We start from the raw sequence: 21557 nt of genomic DNA, 5'->3' as shown, positions 1-21557 counted from the left end.
ACGATGAGATGGAGTCTTATGTCCAAGAAAAAAAATATCTGAAATGGCTATCTACTAAAGCAGAACGCGATCTTGAAGAATACAAGAATTCAAAAAGGCAACTAAGGACACATATTAACGGAGCTAAGAACAAAGCATAGCAATATAAAGTGTGAGCAAATTAATAACTACATAGGTGGAAGAAAATGCTCAGAAATATGGAAATTTATTTTAAATGTTAAGAACCCAGGAAAAAACAAGGTAATATACATTTAATTAAACCTGAACAATGGTTCGAACATTATAGGGGCCTCCTTCAGGAATCTAGACAAGAGTACTTAATTGATTCAACAAGAAACATCGACGTACAGGGAGAAGTAGTTGAAATATCGGAAGAAACAATAAGAATGGCTGCCAAGAACTTAAAATCAGGCAAAGCAAGCGGCCCAGAAGGAATATACTCCGAAATGTTGAAAAATGGTACGCAGAAACTATTTAGAAGCTTGGCATTAATTTTCAACATTTGCTTAAACGGACATCCCGTTCCAGAAGACTGGAAGCTGGCTTATATATCTTCGATCCATAAAAAAAGGCAATAAGCTGGACTGCAGTAGTTACGTGGTATATCAGTGACGAGCACAATGAGCAGGTTATATGGTAGAATTTTAGGTAATCTCATAGAAGAAGATTATAAAGAAAAGGAGGAAGAAGAACAGAATGGTTTTAGAGCAGGAAGGTCGTGTACAGATAACGTGTTCTGTTTAAAACAAGTTATAGAAAAAGATCGGCAAGAAACTTGGACACACATATAACATTTGTTGACTTATGGAAAGCGTACGACACTGTCCCAATATCAAGACTATGGAGGGTACTAGAACAATCAACTATACTTATATAACAGCTCTTAAAGAACTATATAAGGACGCAAAATCAAAAATAAAGGTAGGAAAAGAGCTTACAGAAACATTTATAACCGACAAAGGCTTGCGTCAAGGTTGTTGCATCTTCCCTAATCTTTTTAAAATATACGTTGCAGTCGCTTTAAAAAATTGGAAAAGAAAGATCCGTGGTATGGGCATAGAGATTGACAATGAATGTTTGTTCACACTTCAATTCGCAGGCGATCAAATAATAGTTGCCAATGACAAAGATGATATGCAATATATGCTAAGAAAACTTATTGAAGAATACGGAGAATGGGGCTTGACAGTTAACATAGCCAAACAAAATATCTATGTATAGGCGCACAAGAAGGAAACTTGAACTTGGACAACGGTCACGAAATTAAGCAGTGTCAAGAGTATGAGTACCTGGGAATTATATTTGATAACACTGGAACTGACGGCAGAGAAATAGAGAAAAGGATTATCAACGCGAAAAAAATAATCGGATGTCTAAATGGAATCTTATGGAGCAAATCAATAACACAGCGAAGAAAATTCAATATATATGAAACCATAATAAAGAGCAACCTCCTGTATGGAGCAGAAACATGGAGAATAACTGAGAGATACAAGAAGGGGATAGAGGCCGTAGAAATGGATGTCATTCGAAGATCAATGGGAATTTCAAGACAACAACGAATAAGAAATAATACCATAAAACAACAAATGGGTATAGAAGATACGATAACACAGGATATAGAGAAAAAGCAGCTGATCTGGTATCGGACATGTAGAGCGAATGAAGGACACTAGATGGCCCAAGAAAATAATCAATTGGCAACCAAAGGGCAGAAGAAAACAGGGAAGACCAAAACTGGAATGGCAAAAAAGCGTACACAAAGCGATGAGTGAAAGAAACCTGTCAACAGAGGATTGTACGAATACAACAGGCTGGAAATTGGGTATCGGACAACGTAGAAAACGTTCTAAACCGACTAATATATATATATATATATATATATATATATATATATATATATATATATATATATATATATACTATATATATATATATATATATATATATATATATATATATATATATATATAGTAAGTATAGAGAAAAAACATAATTTCTTGATAATATGGCAACATAGGTAGTAGACCAAATTACAAGAAAGAAAATCCAGAAAAGATCCAGCTGTTCTCAAAATTTTAGCAAAAAATATATTTTTTTTTGGAAAATTTCAGAGTAAAATAACTCCGTTATTTTGGACTTATTTGAAAAACGATAAAGAGAAAATATGATTCTTTTATCGAGATCTACCACCCCTTAAAATACTTCCACTAATTTTTAGGACACCCTGTATATCAAATTTGGTATGTTAGTATGTGATATAAATTAGGATTGACTGACGTATTCAATTGTTGTTGGTCACTTCCCGTTTTACCAGAAATGCCTATAACTTTTGATTTTTAAACGACACCCACTGTATTTTTTTACTTTATTGGATAGAAAATGACACTCTGAATAGAATGACAAATTGTGTGTCAACTTTTGACATTTTGGCATATGGTTTATTTGAAATTGTAACATGCTGTTAATAACGACAATTTGACGCGAAATACCAAATTTGTGGTACGAAATTATTCGTCAAAAAATGCTTTTTCTAAATATGCTAATGAACCACCCATGTTCCGTTTGAAAAAATTGAGATTAATTGATTAAAAATACGATTTGGGCATCTTTTAACCGGCCAAGGCAAGAAAAACATCAGACGATCAAATCTATTTTTCCAAGGCTCTTTGATGAACATTAGTGTTTTTAACACAGCGTCTTAACACACCAACTCTAGAGTAAAATTTAAAATACAATTCCTTTTTAAGCGCGAATATCAAAAATTGACGTATATGTCATTCTATTAAGAGTCTCATTTTTTATCGATTAAAGTAAAAAAATACAGAGGGTGTCATTAAAAATCAAAAGTTGTAGTCATTTCGGTTAAAACAGGAAGTAACCGAAAAAAAACTGAAAACCGTCAATCAATCCTAATTTATATGATATACTAACAAACCAAATTCGATTTATTTATCTGAAAAAATAAAGCTATAGAGGTGAGCAACTTCTGAGACGCACCCGGTATACTACCCTAAAAATATTATTATACACAATATAGTATATAGTCTGTCCAACGACAAAATCCTTGACAGTGATAGATGTGTCTGTCGTTATAATGTCAAAGTAGTTTATTTTATTATACAAAGAAATAAGTTGGTACAATTGAGTACCTATATGTAAAATTTGAGTGACAAGTGATTACTTCAAAATATTGTGAAAAAACTGTATAAAACTGTAAAAATCTAATCGAGTTATTTAATTTAAAAAATACAATATGTGTACAAGCAAAATATATATGTGCAAAACAAACAAGGATGTATTTTAAACAAAACATCACATACCAAAAAAAAATTGGTAAAAAAACTTTTAAGTTAAACGGTTTTATCTTATGTGCACTGAAAACTAGAAAATAATAATAACAATTAGGTATTTTGAACTTCTAGTTCAGAAATATTTTAGTACTAGGCAGAATAGCTTTTAGGCATATTAGACTAAAATAAAAACGTTGGGACCCTCTGAAATCCTACCTATGGCAAAGCATATCTTTATACTTTGGTAGATCATGAGCTCGGCGTTCGCTGGTGAAGCCGCCACGGCTGGTTATTGATTGTCAAAATCTCCAGTTACGATTATAGTAAGTCGATGCAATCCACACTTAGTATAGAAGAAAGTATTACAGCAATAGTTAATGGGCCCCACGTTTTTATTTTAGTCTATTATGCGTAAAGCTATTCTGCCTAATACTAAATTATTTCTGAACTAGAAGTTCAAAATACCTAATTGCTATTATTATTTTCTAGTTTTCAGTTCACATAAGATAAAACCATTTAACTTAAAAGTTTTTTTACCGATTTTTTATTTTTGTTTGTTTTTTATTTATTGTTTCCATGTTGTTCCCACGAGTAATGGACATTTTAACGGTCGACCCCCCCAGAGGTTCAGTAGAGGGGCAAGACTATAATATACAACAAGAGGCGCCCAATCTTGAGGGGAAAACGCTTGCGACATTACATTTTTAGCCACCCTAATCCATACAGTCCTCAGCACGTTTTAACCTATTACCTTAACTTGGGTGGTAAAGCTACCGCTAACTACGTAGGTACATCTAATCACCTATTTTTTTTTATCTGTCCTTCTAACGTCACACAATCTTGGACACAACTGTTCTGGACACGACTACTCATGCCCTCACCTAATACGCCATTTTGTAACGACATCCATCTTAGATTTTAAATTTTGTCATAATCACACTATTCTACTAGTGTAGCCCTTTCATTTGATACCCATATTGAGGGGGTTGTGGAAAAATATGAAATCCGCCATTTTATACCGGCGGCCATCTTAGATTTACAATGTTATTGATATTACTATATTGTATTGTCATCGGAACTAAAGGTGTGTACCAAATTTCAGATGAATCTGACAACAGGAAGGTATTTAAATTTCAATTTCTAATTTTGACCCAAACAAATAAATAAATACCGTATGGGTCGAGCTAAATAAAATCGTTTAAAAATATAAATAAAAAAGAACTATTTTTTACTTTCAAGCTTCAAGAAACTTCCTGCATTTATTAATATATTTATCAATATAACTTATATGCAAATAAAAAAACATTAATATTGCACAGTAATAAATAAAACCCAACATAAATTAAACAAAATATTTTATTAATAATAACACATACTGAGTTTTACACTTTAAAAGCTGATCAATTAACTTTAATCTTAATTTTTTAAACCAGTACCTTTTGACATTGTTTCTGCAGTACTAAAATCTATTATTTACCTATTGTGTGTTGTTATTTTACAGATACTTCACTTTTTAGTACCATATACAAGACGGTATACAAACTTTACTGATGGTAACTTTATTTCTGTATTAAACTCTCTGTCTGGGTACCGAATATTAACTATGAACTGTGCTCTGGATCTACAGTTAAGTTTCCCTCAATTTTTCCTCCACTTAACTTTAAAAAAACACACATCTAATAACACGAACCAAAATGCAAAAGCAATTCGCAAATCGGTATTTCACATAATTTGACACAAAATTATAACCTATATAATTTGGTAAGAGTTTGATAAGCCTCAAAAATCTTAAGTCGGGTTCATACGCATATGCATATCGTTTATCGTTGCGTCAATCCAATAATATCGAAATTTGATCTGTCGTTTTTGACATAAACCATTGGTTAAAAATAACCAAGGACGGATTTATGTATAAACCCATCCATAGTTAACTTAAAAAATACTAGAGACTTTTTTAGTAAAATAAATAGATTGGTATGGACGTCATCTGTTTATTTTCTGTCATCGTCCCTCGAAATCTTACCTGAGAAAAAAAAACAGAGTATAACAAAAATTACATAAGAAAACTTACTAGTATAAATACGTCAAACTATGTAAAAGATCATTAATCAAAATCAAGAAAGAAAATTCGTAAGAAAATCCTCGTCTAGTCCATATCAAATAATAATAAGATTAAGGGTGAACAGGCTGGATAAAAAGACCTAAAAGCCGTAATACAGACTAAATGGAAACTTCTCAGTGGCCTATTTCCGATATAAATATTTTCTTATTAGTTCTATCGGGTCCGGAGCCCCCGGGCTTTCTAATGATAACTGATGGCTTTTTTGATAGACGATTGTTGATTTGTGCCGGAAGATTGATGATGGCCGCCAGTGGCACGTTTGCCTCTAGCTATTTCAATAGGAAATTGACGACTTTTTAACTATATCGTTTCGAGAAGAATGATTTTACGGCTCTAGTTTCTATTAGGTTTTTTTTTCAATTCTGTCACACCTAGGATAAATATTTTTAGGTTAAGATTATGGATTTATACTTTCAATAAAAAAGTAAAGTAATAGATATTTACGATACAAGTGAATTAACAGCATCATTAACTTATAACATTTTTTTTCTAATTTATCCTTTGTAAAGATTATTTATTAATATTTTTAAAGATTGTTCAAACTGTATCATTAACATTTATAATAAATAAGTTTTTATGTTTTTATAATTATTATCAATAGAACAGTTTATTTGTTTTTAGTAGGTATTTAGTGCAAAATAAATGTTTTACAAAATATTTTTTTCTCTTTGGTAGTCATCTAAACAAGGGGTGCGGCAATGAAAATGCGTGAATTAAGAAGCTCTTAACTCACTCAAAATGCGTCAGTTAAGAGTTTCATAACTCACTGAGTAGATAAAGTATTTTAAGTAAACATCTTTGTTTTGCCGCTAACACTAATCGGATGAAGTTTTATTTACTTAAAATCACTTAAAAAAATCACAGTTTCAATTGCGATTAGAGAATCGCAGTTCTGCTTATTTCTATATATTTGAAAACCAACTCATAACTAAAATAATGTCTAAAATGTATAGTCCAGTAAATAAAGATTGAAACCATGGCCTAATTGGTCTACCGGGACTTTTTAGGCTCATTGTGTACCTTTTGAAGAGTAGTTTTAGGGAGAAAATTGTAACACCGTGCTCGGCTAACAAAAAAATGTCCCCAAATGGCCCAAAAATTAGTTTTTCTCAAATATCTGCCAAAATATGCACGAAGTTTAGTTTCTACAACCTAACCTAACCAACTTTCACCACACATCTGCGCAAGTAGGTTTAAAAATTAATTTGTCTAAAACTAAAACCCTAAATGAAAATGAAGAGCAAGTTAATGTTAATGGACAAAGGACTGAGAACGTTAAAGAGTATATATATCTAGGTCATGCCATAAAACTCGGCAAGGAAAATCAAACAACCGAAATTTCTAGAAGGATCAAACTCGGATGGGCAGCTTTCGGTAAACTTAACTTTATATTCAAAAGCAAAATCCCAAATAGCCTAAAAAGAGACGTTTACAACAAATGCGTCTTGCCTGTCATGACCTATAGTTTGGAGACTATGACGATGACGGCACGAAGTGTGAACAGGTTGCGAGTGAGCCAAAGAGCTATGGAAAGAGCCATGAGGGGTATCAGTCTTCGCGACCACATTAGAAATGAAGACATTCGCCGACAGACGAGGATAACGGACATCGTAGAGAGGATAGCTAACTCTAAATGGTCTTGGGCAGGACACTTGGCCAGACAGTCCGAGGAAAGATGGGCAAAAAGACTTCTGTGCTGGAGGCCACGCCTAGCAAAACGCCCAGTCGGCCGACCTCGTAAAAGATGGACTGATGATATCCAAACCGTAGCTGGTAAGAACTGGATGAGGAGAGCACAGAATCTAAACGAGTGGAAGAAACTGAGAGAGGCCTACATTCTGCAGTGGATGAGTAATGGATGAGAAGAAGAAGAAGAAGAAGAACCTAACCAACTTAACGGCTTCGAAGATAAACAGCTATCACATTTTGGAACTTGTTTAAATTTTATTATATTTTGTGATAATAAAAAACCGGGCAACCATTCCTTAGCCCAAAAAGTTTAAGATTTTTACAAACTTATTCATATTTTCACTAATAATAGCTTATTTGTCAAGATTTTTTTAACAGTTGTTCTTAACAGGTCTCTTTGAGCAATTCAGAAAGTTTGAAGTGTTAGTTTAATCACATTTTAATAAAAGACGACTATTCGTGAATGGCTTTTTCCGCTTTTTGAGGATTTCCGGAAAGTGTCGTAAACAAAAGAAAATGGCATAATTTCGAATAGTCCCAATTGGTTTGTTTTTATAAAGAACTTTACGAAAAATAAGAATAAGGATTATTTTTTTAGCTAAGAACCGAATCTGCCATTTGGCGATTATGAAAATCACCCTTATATGTTTCCTTATAATGTGGATTTTAACTGTCCAGGTTTCGCACGCATTGATCATGACTGGTAGTACACATTAGTCTTCTTTAGATTATTCTAGATTTAAATATGATGATTGAGTTTCTTCTGTATATAATCCATGATAATCATTATATATAATATTACTTGTTGAAATGAAACAAATACTCGAACTATTTACGAGATTTATGGTGCGATTCTGTAATATTTTATTACACCGCTGTAAACTTACAGTGGTGTAACTTTACATAGGGACCGAGTTTTATGAAAATTATATTTTTAATTTATGATAAACCCAGGAGTTTTATTTCACATGTATTTTTATCAATATTTTATTCTTTCGGAAAAAAAAAACATTATGATGCACCTATTTTTTTATAGCTTACATGAACTTTTAGTTGTTTTTTATACAAGACGATAAAATGGTATTTTATTGTCGACCGAAAGGATTAATTCACGAGCAAAGAATTGATTTCGGGAGACGATAATGCAATTTTATCGTCGTGTATAAAACAATATTTTCCGTAGCCAGTTACGTTTTAAAAAATATTCAGAAATTATTATTTCAAGGAATTTATTACGAGTAAAAAAATATTGTGCTGGATTGGCATTGGTTTCTATGTAATTTGACAAATAAATAAAACTGTCTCTTTACTTGTCAGTTTTGAGTCAATATTTTTTAATTCTCTTTTGTGTCGATTACTGATTGATTTGGAGCCAGAAATGGCTCAAAACGAAATAAGTAAATTACGTACAGATATTCCGGCTGAAGCGACAAACGCCATATCCAAACTACTTCCATTTCAATCCCGAATAACTTATTAAAAGGAATACAAAAATTTTCAAAAATGGAAGCAATTAAAAAACGTGCGAGAAGGAATAAAGTTTTTAACTTATCCTCCTTCCCCTAGGAGATGCAAGACTTTGTCGTTGGTGGGGAAGCTCCTGGTCAGGTGCTGAGGGGAATCCCCCCTAGCACTTGGCTTGGTCTAAGAAGCATCTCACTCATCGTCTTCCCTGACTGTAGTGTCGTGGCCAGGGAATTGCACCAAGACATATAACGATACCGGGCGGGGCTACGGACAGCCTCAACCTTGGGGCACCCCATTGTATTTTACCCCTTACCTCTACATGCATTACCTCTGTAGAAGTGGACCGACTGTCCCTAGCGACTCATAAGAACACTATGAGATCTGGTATTAATAGTAATAAAAACATCACCGGTGAAGCTGTGGGGAAACCCCCTAGCGACACTGGGAACAGTAACAATGAAAGTTCCAAGGGTCAAACCCAAAGAGAACTACAGGAGAGGTGGCTGACACTTGCGTGAGACCATCCTCCGCAAGTGGCATACAAGCTACCACCTCCTCCAAGGGTCGGGAGCCTACCTCCTACCTCTAAACCCAACAGGCGACACAAGCTACCGTTTTGTCTACCCGGCCTGGGTCGTAGCTCCTCGACTGTGAGGGACACGGGTCTTCGTAGTAAGTCCTGGGACTGTATGATGAGTTATAACTCAAGAAAGGGGGACACAATAGATCTCTAAGGTCGCAGAGATTAACCCCCCTCCCACTTATTCTAAATTCTAATTCTAACTCATCCTTGCTGTTAAAGTATCATTTAATCTACCTTGCGGCTAAAGTACTATTTTATATACCATTTTTGATAGATATAAGGCAATTTTAACAGTTGCTATGGAAAAAAATTAACTTTATTGTGTCTTTAAAAAATTAAGCAATAATTGTGACTATTAAGATTTGTTTATATTAAAAACAATGTATGTATTTTATACTTTTTATACAAATAATTATTTTCTATTGAATTTGAATATGACCCTATGATAAAACTCCAAATTATGATAAATTCACCTCAACTGTAAAGATTTACATTTGCATTTTCTAGGATGTATAGTTACAGCGAATGTAAGCACTCCTACAGCGTAATGTAAGTTACAGAATTGCTATCTAGCTAACATTTTCTACATTGCATCAAGGTTATATCATTACATCATTTATAGCACGTAAATGACGATACAGAATCGCACCACAGTTATCAAGCCCTTTAAATTGAATTAAATCCATACTAACAAAAAATTCTCTTTCTTCTAACAGGATTTCTTTCGTTTTCCATTAATTATATCGTTTGACTAAGCATTTTTTCTAAATTCCCTGCAATTATTCGAATTTAACGAACAAAACAGGAGAAATCGAACAGATCAAACGTCATCGATCGGTCCTAGTAGACGCTGTTTCCGTGCGGCCGCAAATCCTTTGAATTACAAAATAATCCTGCCGGCTCCGACCGGCCTCTTTCAATGCGCAATGCCTAATTAATTGGTTTATGTTTATTCAACAAAGCCGATTCTTTGGCTTCCTTTATTCCCTGCCGAGCCTCCTGCAGCCTTTCAGCTTTAATTTCACGTTTCTTTAGTTAAAGACGTTCGATTGAATTCGGTCTCTGATTATTTACAATCAATTGGAATACTTCTAGTTTTAATTATTTCTACGTTTCTTTTAATTGGTTTGATGTAATTAGGTTTTTAAGGTTTTAGGTTTATGAAGAATGAATTAAAATAATAATAGTCCACTAGATAAGGACACGAAAAGATCCAAGTCTCGGCGTAATTCGAGCCAAAAAATGGCTCCAAATGGACGAAAATCAATTACCTGAAAAAATGTGTTTATTTTTTTAATGGTTGATGTCCTCTAGCGGACAAACGAAGCACCTTTGTATAGGGGTAAATTGTGTGTAAATTTACACAATTGTGTAAATTGTGTAAATGTTAAACAAGTCGATAAACTCATAAAAAAAGCTAATCTTGTACCGTTTTTTATAAACATTAACACTGCGAACGGCAGCTTTTCATCGGAGACCAGTCGTGGGTAAGGTATTTCACTAGATAGAAAACTAATCAATAACAATAAACAAAAAAATATAGATATTGGGCGCCAGGCACGTACAGAGAAAGAAAACACAGTTGTATATTACTTAACACTAATGACTATATTTATTTATGATGTTCTTTGCTGGTACATGACATTGTAGAGTTCTAATAAATATATAGTGGTTATATATCAAAGAAAGTGGTGTTAAGAGTTGTACTAAATATCTATGAAAACAACTATGATAAAATACAAGACATGTAAAGTTTAAGAGAATATATGAACTGTAGCATTACTTTAATTAATTTGACATATTTTATATGATGTTAAATTGAAGATGTTGCAACCCGTAGATTCTAGAATCTATGTTTGGTTATTTATCTGTTAAAATAGTGCAATAATAATATCTAAGAAAGTAATACCATTACAAGACGTATTGTAATGAAACCTAAGGTCTAAATCATATTTTAAATATTAAATCGACATGAATTTTCTTAACAATCTAACCACTAAACATAGTCTGTACGATATTACTTAAGATGTACGTTATTGTTTAAGACTGAAAATGTTTTAAATGTTAAATGTAAAACTATAACTTAAATCTACACTTAGCTGTTCTTTATGTAATCTTGCTTCAAACAGTAACAGCGTGAGGTGGTCTCGCATCTCTGTACTCGGCCATCCAATACAACAAAAGGGGCCAGAGTGAGGACACCATGAATTGATACAGCCGTAACTACTAACTGTCCTTTCTTCCATGTAACATTCTGGAGGATAAAAGCAAAAGAACACCAATGTGCCAGCAAAATACAAATACGAGTTAAGGTGGGTCAATCCAAAACTCTACCCTAAAAATATTCAATAATAATAACGAATCTAATAAAGATAATATCTCATCTTCACCTGTTGCTTCGAAATGGCAGCTGATTAAGATTTTGCAGCAAGATTTAAATTATTACCATTTCTAAAAGACGGGTGAACAAAAGTGAGGTTAAGCGCGGAGAGCGACCTAACCTTGGAGCGATATTGACAGCGCCTCCACAGAGCAGTGAAACGATAACAGGGTTGGCGACTAGGGAACGTAAAAATTACGCCAAGCGTGCCAAATAAATTATCAGGCCTGAACGATACGGAATCCGATGACGATACGCCAGACATCATATAAATCATATATAAAAAATACATATAACGAACTAAAAACGTTACAATCTAACTACAATAATTTAAATATTGAATATTTTTAGTCCATGAAGTAGGATACTTCTGTTTAATATTATTTAGATTTAATAAAACTATGTGGTACTTTTAAAACACAAATAAACTAACCAAAAAAATATATAAAAAAAATTCTTCTAAAGAGCAGCTTTCATTAGCTTTTCCAGCAAAGCAGACTCTTCAAGAACATTTTACGACTAAATATAGTGAATAATAATCTTTGGGACGTCTTAAATTCCTCAATGTTCTCGGAAGAGAACGAACTACCGCAAAAGTTTTACGCGTATGGCAGTTTTATTCATTGTACCGACTCTGAACGAGCCGCTGAAAAGCGAAACTCTTTGTTCGGGCCACGATCCTGATGACGAAGAACAAAAATTCCCCGACAATTCCGAAACGATGAAAGCGGAAATACCGCCCTCAAATAGAAAGCGTTTTAAGTTTCCAGTCGTGATGAGAGTTCAGTTTTAAGCAGATAACTGAGTTTGGGAGTTTTAATATTGTTTTAGTGTGATATTTTGTAAGAAAGGGTGATTTATATTTCTGAAATAGAAATTTTCAGTTTTAAGCTTATTGAAAGAAAACTGTTATGATTTTAAAATAATTTTCAACTTTCCGTTTAGTCTAGTAAATGAAGGTTGCTTACTTACTTCTGGTATAACTACGGGAAATCGGGGTAGATGAGAACTACAGGGTGTCCCATTTTAGTTGAAATCATACGGTATCTACGTTATTCGTGTAGATAGAAGGGTGCTATTTGCACAAACTTGTGCCACTCTTTTGTCAAACAAAAGATGCCGTAAACAAAATTTTCATAGACCTCTTCGTTTCTGAACTACAGGGTCTTTTTGAAAATGTTGCAATTTGAGATACTCCCTGTATCTCTGTTATCGTTAAAGGTATCGGGAAAGTGAAAACTGTTTATTGTAGAACTTTTTACGTAGAATATAGTGGCGTAGTCTGTTATTCCACGAAAAAAATATTTTTAAAGATATAAATTAAAGTTGTGTTTTCTTAAATAGAACGCCCGGTATATTTATAAATTATTTGATCTGGCTTGCCATAAGCTTCTCAAAAATATATATCATTCTATATTTTTTCAGTATTTAGTGCAATATTAAAAAAATTCACAGATTTTGCAACATGCGCAACCATCATAGGCGTATTGAAAATACCAGACACAAGTCGGCGGTTGTCGACAATCACCTGTTTTTTACATTTTATATTAACTTGTGGCGTCATTTGGAAGAGCTCAATAGAAATATAAAAGAACTAAACCTTGTTCGTTGGAAAGCAATTTGACATTCATGACGTCAGCACTCCGACAGTCTAACGTAAACGTATCATTGATCGCTATTCACAAATATATTCCAGATACGTATAGTGAACAAGTTTAACGTTCGCAATGTTAAATAATTTTGATATTTGATTTTTATCGTGATGATTTTTTGTAAAAGTGAAGAATTTAGTGAGGAAAGTATTAATGATGGATATGAACGTGTGCGGATTCGTGATTGGTCACGATTACTTAGGTGCCCATAATATGAGTAGCGGTATTTTTTTTTCGTTTCATCATAACGGATTTTGTTGTGCTGAAAATAAGCAGCAAAATATATTATCGATTGCAACAACTATACCTAGTTTACATTCAGTATGTCCAATTAATATAGAACATTATAACTATGCATACTTTTATAAATTTGCTACCAATATATTTTGATAGTTGAGTTTTTGAAATTATTTGTTAGCTTCTTAAACAAAACAGACCCATTATAATTCAAATCTTTATCATTCAATACTTCCAAGAATTATAAAGTAATCTCAAGTCAAAATTTTTTAAAATTATTGCATGCCTTATGTATTTGCAAAGTTAACAAAAATATTTCTTTGCATACCTTGCAATTAATATATTTAATCCAATTTATCAGTTCTGCATCATATCCGAAATTTAGATTGTGTGTGACACAACGAAGAGTTAAAGTGCAACGTGAACGACCAGAAAAATATCAAGTAAAAAAAATTGTTAAGTTTTAATTACTAGTTACGCAGTCCTTCCCCCCATATTGGCTTCCCTCTTGCCAAAAATCTATATTGTCTTTCCTAACATTTTAAATATAAATGATTGAAACTTATTGTTAAATGAATAAAATTTATTTGAAGGAATGCTACTGTATTACAATAATTGTAAAACACGTATGTAATAATATCTCGGAATAATATAATAATTATTTAAAACTCCTCATAGCATTATAATATGGGCTTTCTTTATCCGCCGACCCAGACAAACATCCATATCCATAAAATAGTTGGCCCACACACACACACACTGATAAATTAATAAGACCTCATTTCGGCCCTCAAACGTCCTTCGATGATCAACGCCGGCTAAACTATCGACTTACGTGTTGACAAGTTGATTAGGCAGGTTATTGAACTCGTGTGGCATCGAGCTTGCCGTTTTTTCAAAGATGGGTCCCATATAAACGCATCCAGAAGTATTTTAAATACTAAAAATATTAAAAATTAAATTTATTAGTAGGTCATGATTGATAATAAAAGAAACTAAAGAATAATTAAAAGTATGCTGCTATCTGTCTCTTGTTTTATTTTGAGAGCTACTAATAAGTTCTTTATATATTAGGGAACCTGGTGCCGGTTCAAAAGTAAAATATATCAATTCCAAATAAAATTTTAATATTTGTATGACTATTTTAGTAAATACCATTTTGATTTTTTGTTATTTTATCACGGTCTATTTAAGAAAATTATATATTTTAAATATTGCAGTAAATAGTTAAAATAAATATAAAGTGATATGTATTTTTGAGAAGCTCATAGCAAGGCAGATCATATGATTTATAAATATACAGGGTGTTCTATTTGAAAAAACATAACTTTAGTTTAGATTTTCAAAAATATTTTTTTCGTAGAAAAACAGACTACGCCGCTGTATTTTACGTAAAAAGTTCTACACGAATCAGTTTTCACCTTCTCGATATCATCCACAATAACGGAGATACGGCGGGTGTCCCAGATTGCAAAATTTTTAAAAAGACCCTATAGCTCAGAAACAAAGAGGGCTATGAAAATTTTGTTGACAGCATCTTCCGTTTGACTAAAAAGTGGGGAATGTTTCTGGAAGCCACATCCTCCTATCTTTACTAATAACGGAGATTCCGTATGATTTCAACTAAAATGGGACACCCTGTACATCCAAATCATAAAAAAACTATATTGGAACCAAACCAAACCAAACCATTTGAAGTAACCAAAACTATCTTTGTCAAAAAAATATTCCAGCTTAAATGCAAAAACTGCAGAACAAATAATAAAATAAGGTTATGTTCTCATATTTGACAGAATATCAAATAAATTATGGAAACTTTTCAGACACAAAACGGGTACGAAATCTGTAAATGTGAGCCACATCTGTTTCTTAAAAGTTTCGACACTAAGATCTTTATTGTTATAGCTTATGTAGCAAAACTATATTTTGGTAAAATGTTTCGAAACAAAAAGCAATTTATGTTACGAAACATATGTATCAAAAATGTGACCAAACTATTTTGCAATGTTTCTCAGCAGAGATTTTGTTTCGATTTTGTGTCTAAAAATGCTACTTGAGATTGTCCCATGGCAAGAGTGTATTATCTCTTGACTGCTCATTCACGCAGCTTCGAGGCCAGATGAGTTCAAATATCTCGTGAGTAAGAGACTATTTGGACACTCGCCAAGTCGGTAGGCCATTGACAATGATATGAACGGGGAGTGCGGTTTGGATTCCGCGTAAACAAAGTAAGCCTCCTCCAGATTAGCCTCAGCATATTATTGACATGAAATAAAGAAAAAAAATTATATCGGAAAAAATACCGAAAGTTGTTTTTCTCTTAATACTACAATTATTTGTATATAAAAAATCATAAAATTCCATTCCAAAAGGTTATCAAACAAACCACTTAAAACAGTTTATTTCCCCCAATTTTTTTCTAAACTACTTTCGCCGTAATCAAATAAAATTTCTTGTTAAACTTCTGTTTACAAAAAATCGGGCGCATGTCACGGGTCCTAATCGCTGCGCTCTCGCAAAGCTCAACAAACTTTAAGTTCGCCAACAGCGTTGGCGCTTACAGGCAGTCGAAGCGTCGCGACGCCTAGGGAAGGACGTACTCAGCGCCGGTTAGCGTCGGTTCACGTGACAGTTACGTAAATAAATTCATAACTCTTCGCGCTATGATTCGCACTTCTTTGTAAATCATTTTTTTAACCTAGTATTTCCAATATGCGTTTTAGATAATGAGTATAGCTTGAAATTTAGACTATTAGAACTTATATTTGTAGTGAACTATTTTTATAAACTAATCTGAGTGCCTGTATAGAGTTGAACTAGGTAAATAGTGAGTTTTGTGCAAAGATGAAGGTCATTTTGCTGGTTCTTGTTTGGGGTAAGTTCTTTTTTATTTAAATAATAGAATATAGTTGTGATTTTTTTATTTTGTTAGGATTTAGGTTCGGGAAAACTCTGATTAAGTTTTTATTTGGTTTTTCATATCTTTATTTCATTTTTAAAGGAAAAACAAACGTTTCGGCCAACATTACAGCCTTCATCAGTGTAGTGTCTATAACAAAATACCAATTTCAAATTAACTTATCACAAAAATCTATGTTAATGTTTTTTTTGGAGAAACAACATTTATACAAATCACGAATACATAGTTAAAATTAAAAGTCAAGTAGTTTATATATAAAAAACCCTAAGAAGCTTAGTGTGACAAAGTTTATGTTATAAAAACAATAATTATTTACAAAACATTTTTTTTTCATACTTATTTACCCGCTATTGAAAGTTAAAAACAAAATCTTACAACACTTCAAAAAAACAGTGTCGAACATAATCCAAAAATTACATACAAAATATTCACAAACACACACAACTAACAAACTAAACAAAAGATGACCACATATTTTTTTAAAATTATTATTCGTAACACTAAAACTATCTATGTATATTGACTACGGCTGAAATCGTACTAAACCTAATTTATATTTCGTTGGTCGATAAAATGTAAAAAACTGTTCTTTTTATGGTTTTCAAAATATTACTTCTTATATATACATTATTTTTTTTAACAGTGGAAAACAATTAACAAATTAGTTTAACAGACTAAAACACACTTGAAACACTGACAATGTCTTGTCTTTAAAGACAATGTCCGCTTGAAAATTTGAATTCACACAAATCAAGGAACTTTTTTTTGTAACATTTTTTTCAAACAGTGAAGGAGCTTAACCATTACACTCAATTCCTTTCATAATATAATTTTGTTCTATTATATGTCCTATCGTTGGTAAAGGAAGGAACTAAATAATTTATGAACTAAGAAATTTAAACATCACTATTGTAAATTCTTTGTATTTCATATCTATCGTTGGTAAATAGAAAACGAAATAATTTATGACCTAAGAAATTTAAACTAACTGTCTTTTGTTTAATACTACTAATGATAAGAATCATTAGGAATATACCTATATATCATTCAAAAATAAAATTGCAGGTATCCAGTACCTTAATACCTAAATTATAAGCATTGCTTAAAATCCATGATTCCATCTCTGATTTAAAATTTGGTAAAAATATAACTAAGTATTTCTGAAATAAATCCTAAAAACTACATAAATTAAAAATTGTGTCTTGTTGTTAGAGTAATACTCGTCAATACCCTATAATCTAATTCTTAAAAAAAATGGCATGTAAAAAATTATTTCATGTTTATAAATATTTTGCTAGTATTAAATTGTTTATTATCTATTACTAATTTGTATTTACTAATTACTGATATAAGAAACTCCAATCACAATATCATCATACCTATTTATTTTTTGTGAAATGTCACTGTTTAGAATTTATGGTCTTTCTAAGTCTTTGGGGAAAAAATCCTGGTATCGCCCAAAAAAAATCTTCTGATTTTAATTATGATTTTAACAGAATGTCAACGGTTTTTATAGACGTATCTGTTTTAAAAAACTAAAGTGTTCGTGAATAGTTGCATTTAGTTATTTTAAATAGTTTTTTTTTGTTCTTCGTGTTTTTTTGACATACTTCCCGAAACGTTAAGCTTTTTTTTGTCGGTTAGGAAAATTTGTTTATTAGCAAACCACTGTTGACAATTAGACTCCTTTGGATTGACGCAGCAGTGTTTACAAAATATAACTATTTTATTTTGTAGACTTTCTTACAGTGGCGAAATGCCCATAGGACATTTTTGGAGAGATGAATCAGCCACACATGCATAGACATTTTTTATAACTCATTTTTCTCGTACACATTTTTTTAACCACTAAAACTAAAATAGACTTAAAATAAAAAAGTGTCCATAAAAGAATTGAAGAATAATAGAATAAATATAATTATAAATAAATAAAATATTCGTCTCTTTATTTACAATATAAAAAGAACCTAAAAATAGTCTAAACTAAAAAAATAAGTCTAATTCTAGTCAGGAAAATTTCGATAAAAATAGAAACTGTACTAAGATTACCAACAAACAAAAAGTGTATTAATATTATTGAGTAAATATGTATAATTCTGTTTTGAGTAATAATGATCCCCATGGACTGTAATTATCTTCATTAAAGCATCAATTTTGTATACATTATTCCGAATTATCAAAAATAAAGTTATATTATATTTTACCAAGATATAAAAATAGTAATAAAAATATCTCGGAGAAAATAATTTGAACAATACACTAAAAGTATTGAAATTTTTCTTTTATTTTTTATACCCATCACAAAACAGTACCGTTAGAACAAAACACATTATACCGTAATGAAATATTAAATACATTTCTCTAACTAATAACAGACCCTACAAAATCTATTACTAATCTACATATATACATTCTGCCCCCGTTATATTCCAGAAACAATAATCATTAGTATGTGTCATTGGGACATACCGCTATTTACTATTTATAAATCAATTCCGTGGTGTTTTCAAGCATTCAGAGACAACGAATACGGCTATCATTAATAATACAACGGTCATTACAGAACCACAAACTATTAGTTTAAAACAATATAATATTACTTTATTTCTTCGATGTTTGTTATTATATCAAAGTGGTGAAATTGAATTAAAAATGTATAAAACTTAAGGGAAATAACTTATATATTTTTTTAAATCATTATTAATTAGTATCTTTTATACGTAATTTATTATTTTATATAATATCAGGGTTTGTAATATTATTATTATATTCTATATACCGGGTGATGGTATCGTTGTAGAATTGTAGAATGTTTAGAAGTGGACTTAATCACAGCGACCATACAGATATATTGCGTGTTCCACTTTCTTGAGTTATAACGAGTTATAACTCATCATACAGTCTAAGGACTTTGACAAAAAACAGTATCTAAGACGGATTTTCATAGACCAGCTCTCCATCTTCGACATCAGCTGTACCAAAGTTTATGGCAACGGTTGTCGTCCCGGCGCACTCAGTGATAAGGTGTTCTGGTGTTTCCCTATTTTTCCCACAGAATCTCCATTCACCGTTGTTTCTCAGCTTCAATCTTCTATGCTCGTAACAATCCGGAAGATTATTTTTACTTAAATCAAGGAAAATCTTTAATTTTTCTCGGTTATAAGTTTTGATGGACTTCTTTGAGTGTCTTAGACCGTTGAAGGTCTAGGTTCCTTCCTGAAGGTCCAGGAGTCTTCCAGGTTCTTCAGTTCGTGTTCGTTAGTGGAGTGTTCCCTCCTTTACTAGCTAGATCGTTTGCTTTTTCATTGCCTTCTATCTTTTTGCGAGCGAACACCAAGAATAGGAGGACTTTTTTTTTTGGTTTAGATTGATATAATCACAACGTTTTACCCAACGTTAAGCATTTTCAGATACATATTTATTCTAAAAAAATACAAAAAATCTATATTATGTATACAAGACAGTATGGAACAAAACAAATGCAGAAAACGTTAAACGGTAATTCCATGGTAAAAATAAATGGTACTTTATTATATAGGATGTCTCATTATTAAATAGAGTTACTGCGTATTTTTGTGTATGGAAACAAGTTAATTGGCATCAATTTATCTTTATATAAAAGGTCTTTCTATCTACGCCCTTTCTATCTACGCCCTGCATAAAATTTTAATAAACTAATTATGTTTTCTAAGATATTCTAAAAAGTGGTACTTTGATTTGACTGAGATTTGGGGTGCTAGGCGCTTTAACATTTGACTTTCACAAAAATCCAAGAAGAGTACAGATATTCTGGTTGTCCTGAAAAACACGCAAAGAAAAAAATAATGAACTCAATTTGTTATAATTGGAAATGGGTGGTGAATTTTCGATCATATTGTATTTTTGTTGGGCTCTTTTATAATATTCTATCAAATGTGGTATTCTATACACTATAGAGCTTTTAATGTAGGTCCAATAGAAGCTTGTCTTGTTTAATTTACATCTAGTAGGAAGACAATTGCATATGTTATTTACAAGAAAAATGGAAAAACATCGCTTTATCACAGCGTGTGATTTCTGACTTTACCAAAGCAAACTGAAACGCTTCGTGTATGATAATATGCAGCGATCTTTTACACTTGAATCTGCCTTATTTCTTTGATAATTTGCTCAATTATCTTGTGCCACTTGTGAATGTGATTTTAAATGCCTTGTCTCTTTGCACTAAAATTTGAAACAGAATTCGCATGCGATATTTTAGTTTTGCTAATGTAAAGTCTAAGTAAATGTAGGATTTCCTATATCTGGTTAGGATGAAATTTTTTAACATGTTTCCGAAGCACTTATTTTTTGCTTTCTTTAGTATTCTGATTACTATTAATATAAGTATACCTAATAACTAATCTGTGCTATTAAGAACGTTCTACAAAATAATCCAAATAACAATCAAACTTTGAAATAAAATAAACCGTAAAAATAAACGCCTTTAGTTTATCTAATAATTGAAAATCATGAAATTATGGACAACAGACGGCAACATTGTTGGGTGGCCGAGTAGACTAGTAAGACGTAGACCCTAGTATTTTAATAAATAAATAAATGCCTTTATTGTCAAAACATTTTACAATTTGTAGACAAAACTAACCTAAACAAATAAATAAACAAAAGAGAATACAAAACACTATACAAATTACATTGTCAGTCTTATTGTTTATAATGTCAAAGAATAAAGAAATAAAAATAATATTCAAAAATATTTAGTAAGTTTATAGTAAATATCAATGACCTCTAAATAAATTCATTTTGATGTCATTGGTAAATATAATAATAGCAAACATTAGACCAGTGTTTACAAGATCAAATTCGTTTATCAAAATATAAGTCATTTACGGCGTAGAAAGCCTTGTTTAGTAAATAAGATTTCAATGCTTTGCGAAATGAAGAAAATGATGTTATGGATTTGATTTCAAATGGCAGGTGATTGTGCATTTTTTTCGAGTTGTACAATATTGAACCTTTAATTAAATCTGAGCGTGAGGTAGGTAGATAAAGAACTTGCTCCGCATTCCTGAGTTGAGCCTTTCTTGAGAAGCGGATAGATGCTTACTATTAGGCAAACGGATTCAAATAGAAATAAGGAAGGAAGAGTTAATATTTTTAATTTTTTAAAAAAGTCCTGTCAATGAGTTCTGCTGTTTAGTCCCAGTGAATATCGAACAGCTCTCTACTGGAGCT

General features: G+C 31.9%; 1 protein-coding gene across 1 annotated transcript in view; it reads left to right on the top strand.

Annotated features, from left to right (window-relative positions):
- Positions 1-16004: 16004 nt before the first annotated feature.
- Positions 16005-21557, top strand: part of LOC115880997 — a 673808-nt gene continuing 668255 nt past the window's right edge. The window contains exon 1 of the mRNA XM_030898346.1: positions 16005-16298. Coding sequence (XP_030754206.1) covers positions 16268-16298 — 31 coding nt within the window. The 5' untranslated portion in view covers positions 16005-16267. The remainder of the gene's footprint in view (positions 16299-21557) is intronic.

This window comes from Sitophilus oryzae, unplaced genomic scaffold, assembly GCF_002938485.1.
Source record: "Sitophilus oryzae breed Bouriz unplaced genomic scaffold, Soryzae_2.0 scaffold_1693_pilon_pilon, whole genome shotgun sequence".
Taxonomy (NCBI): domain Eukaryota; kingdom Metazoa; phylum Arthropoda; class Insecta; order Coleoptera; family Curculionidae; genus Sitophilus; species Sitophilus oryzae.
This window is presented reverse-complemented; position numbering and strand designations above follow the sequence as displayed.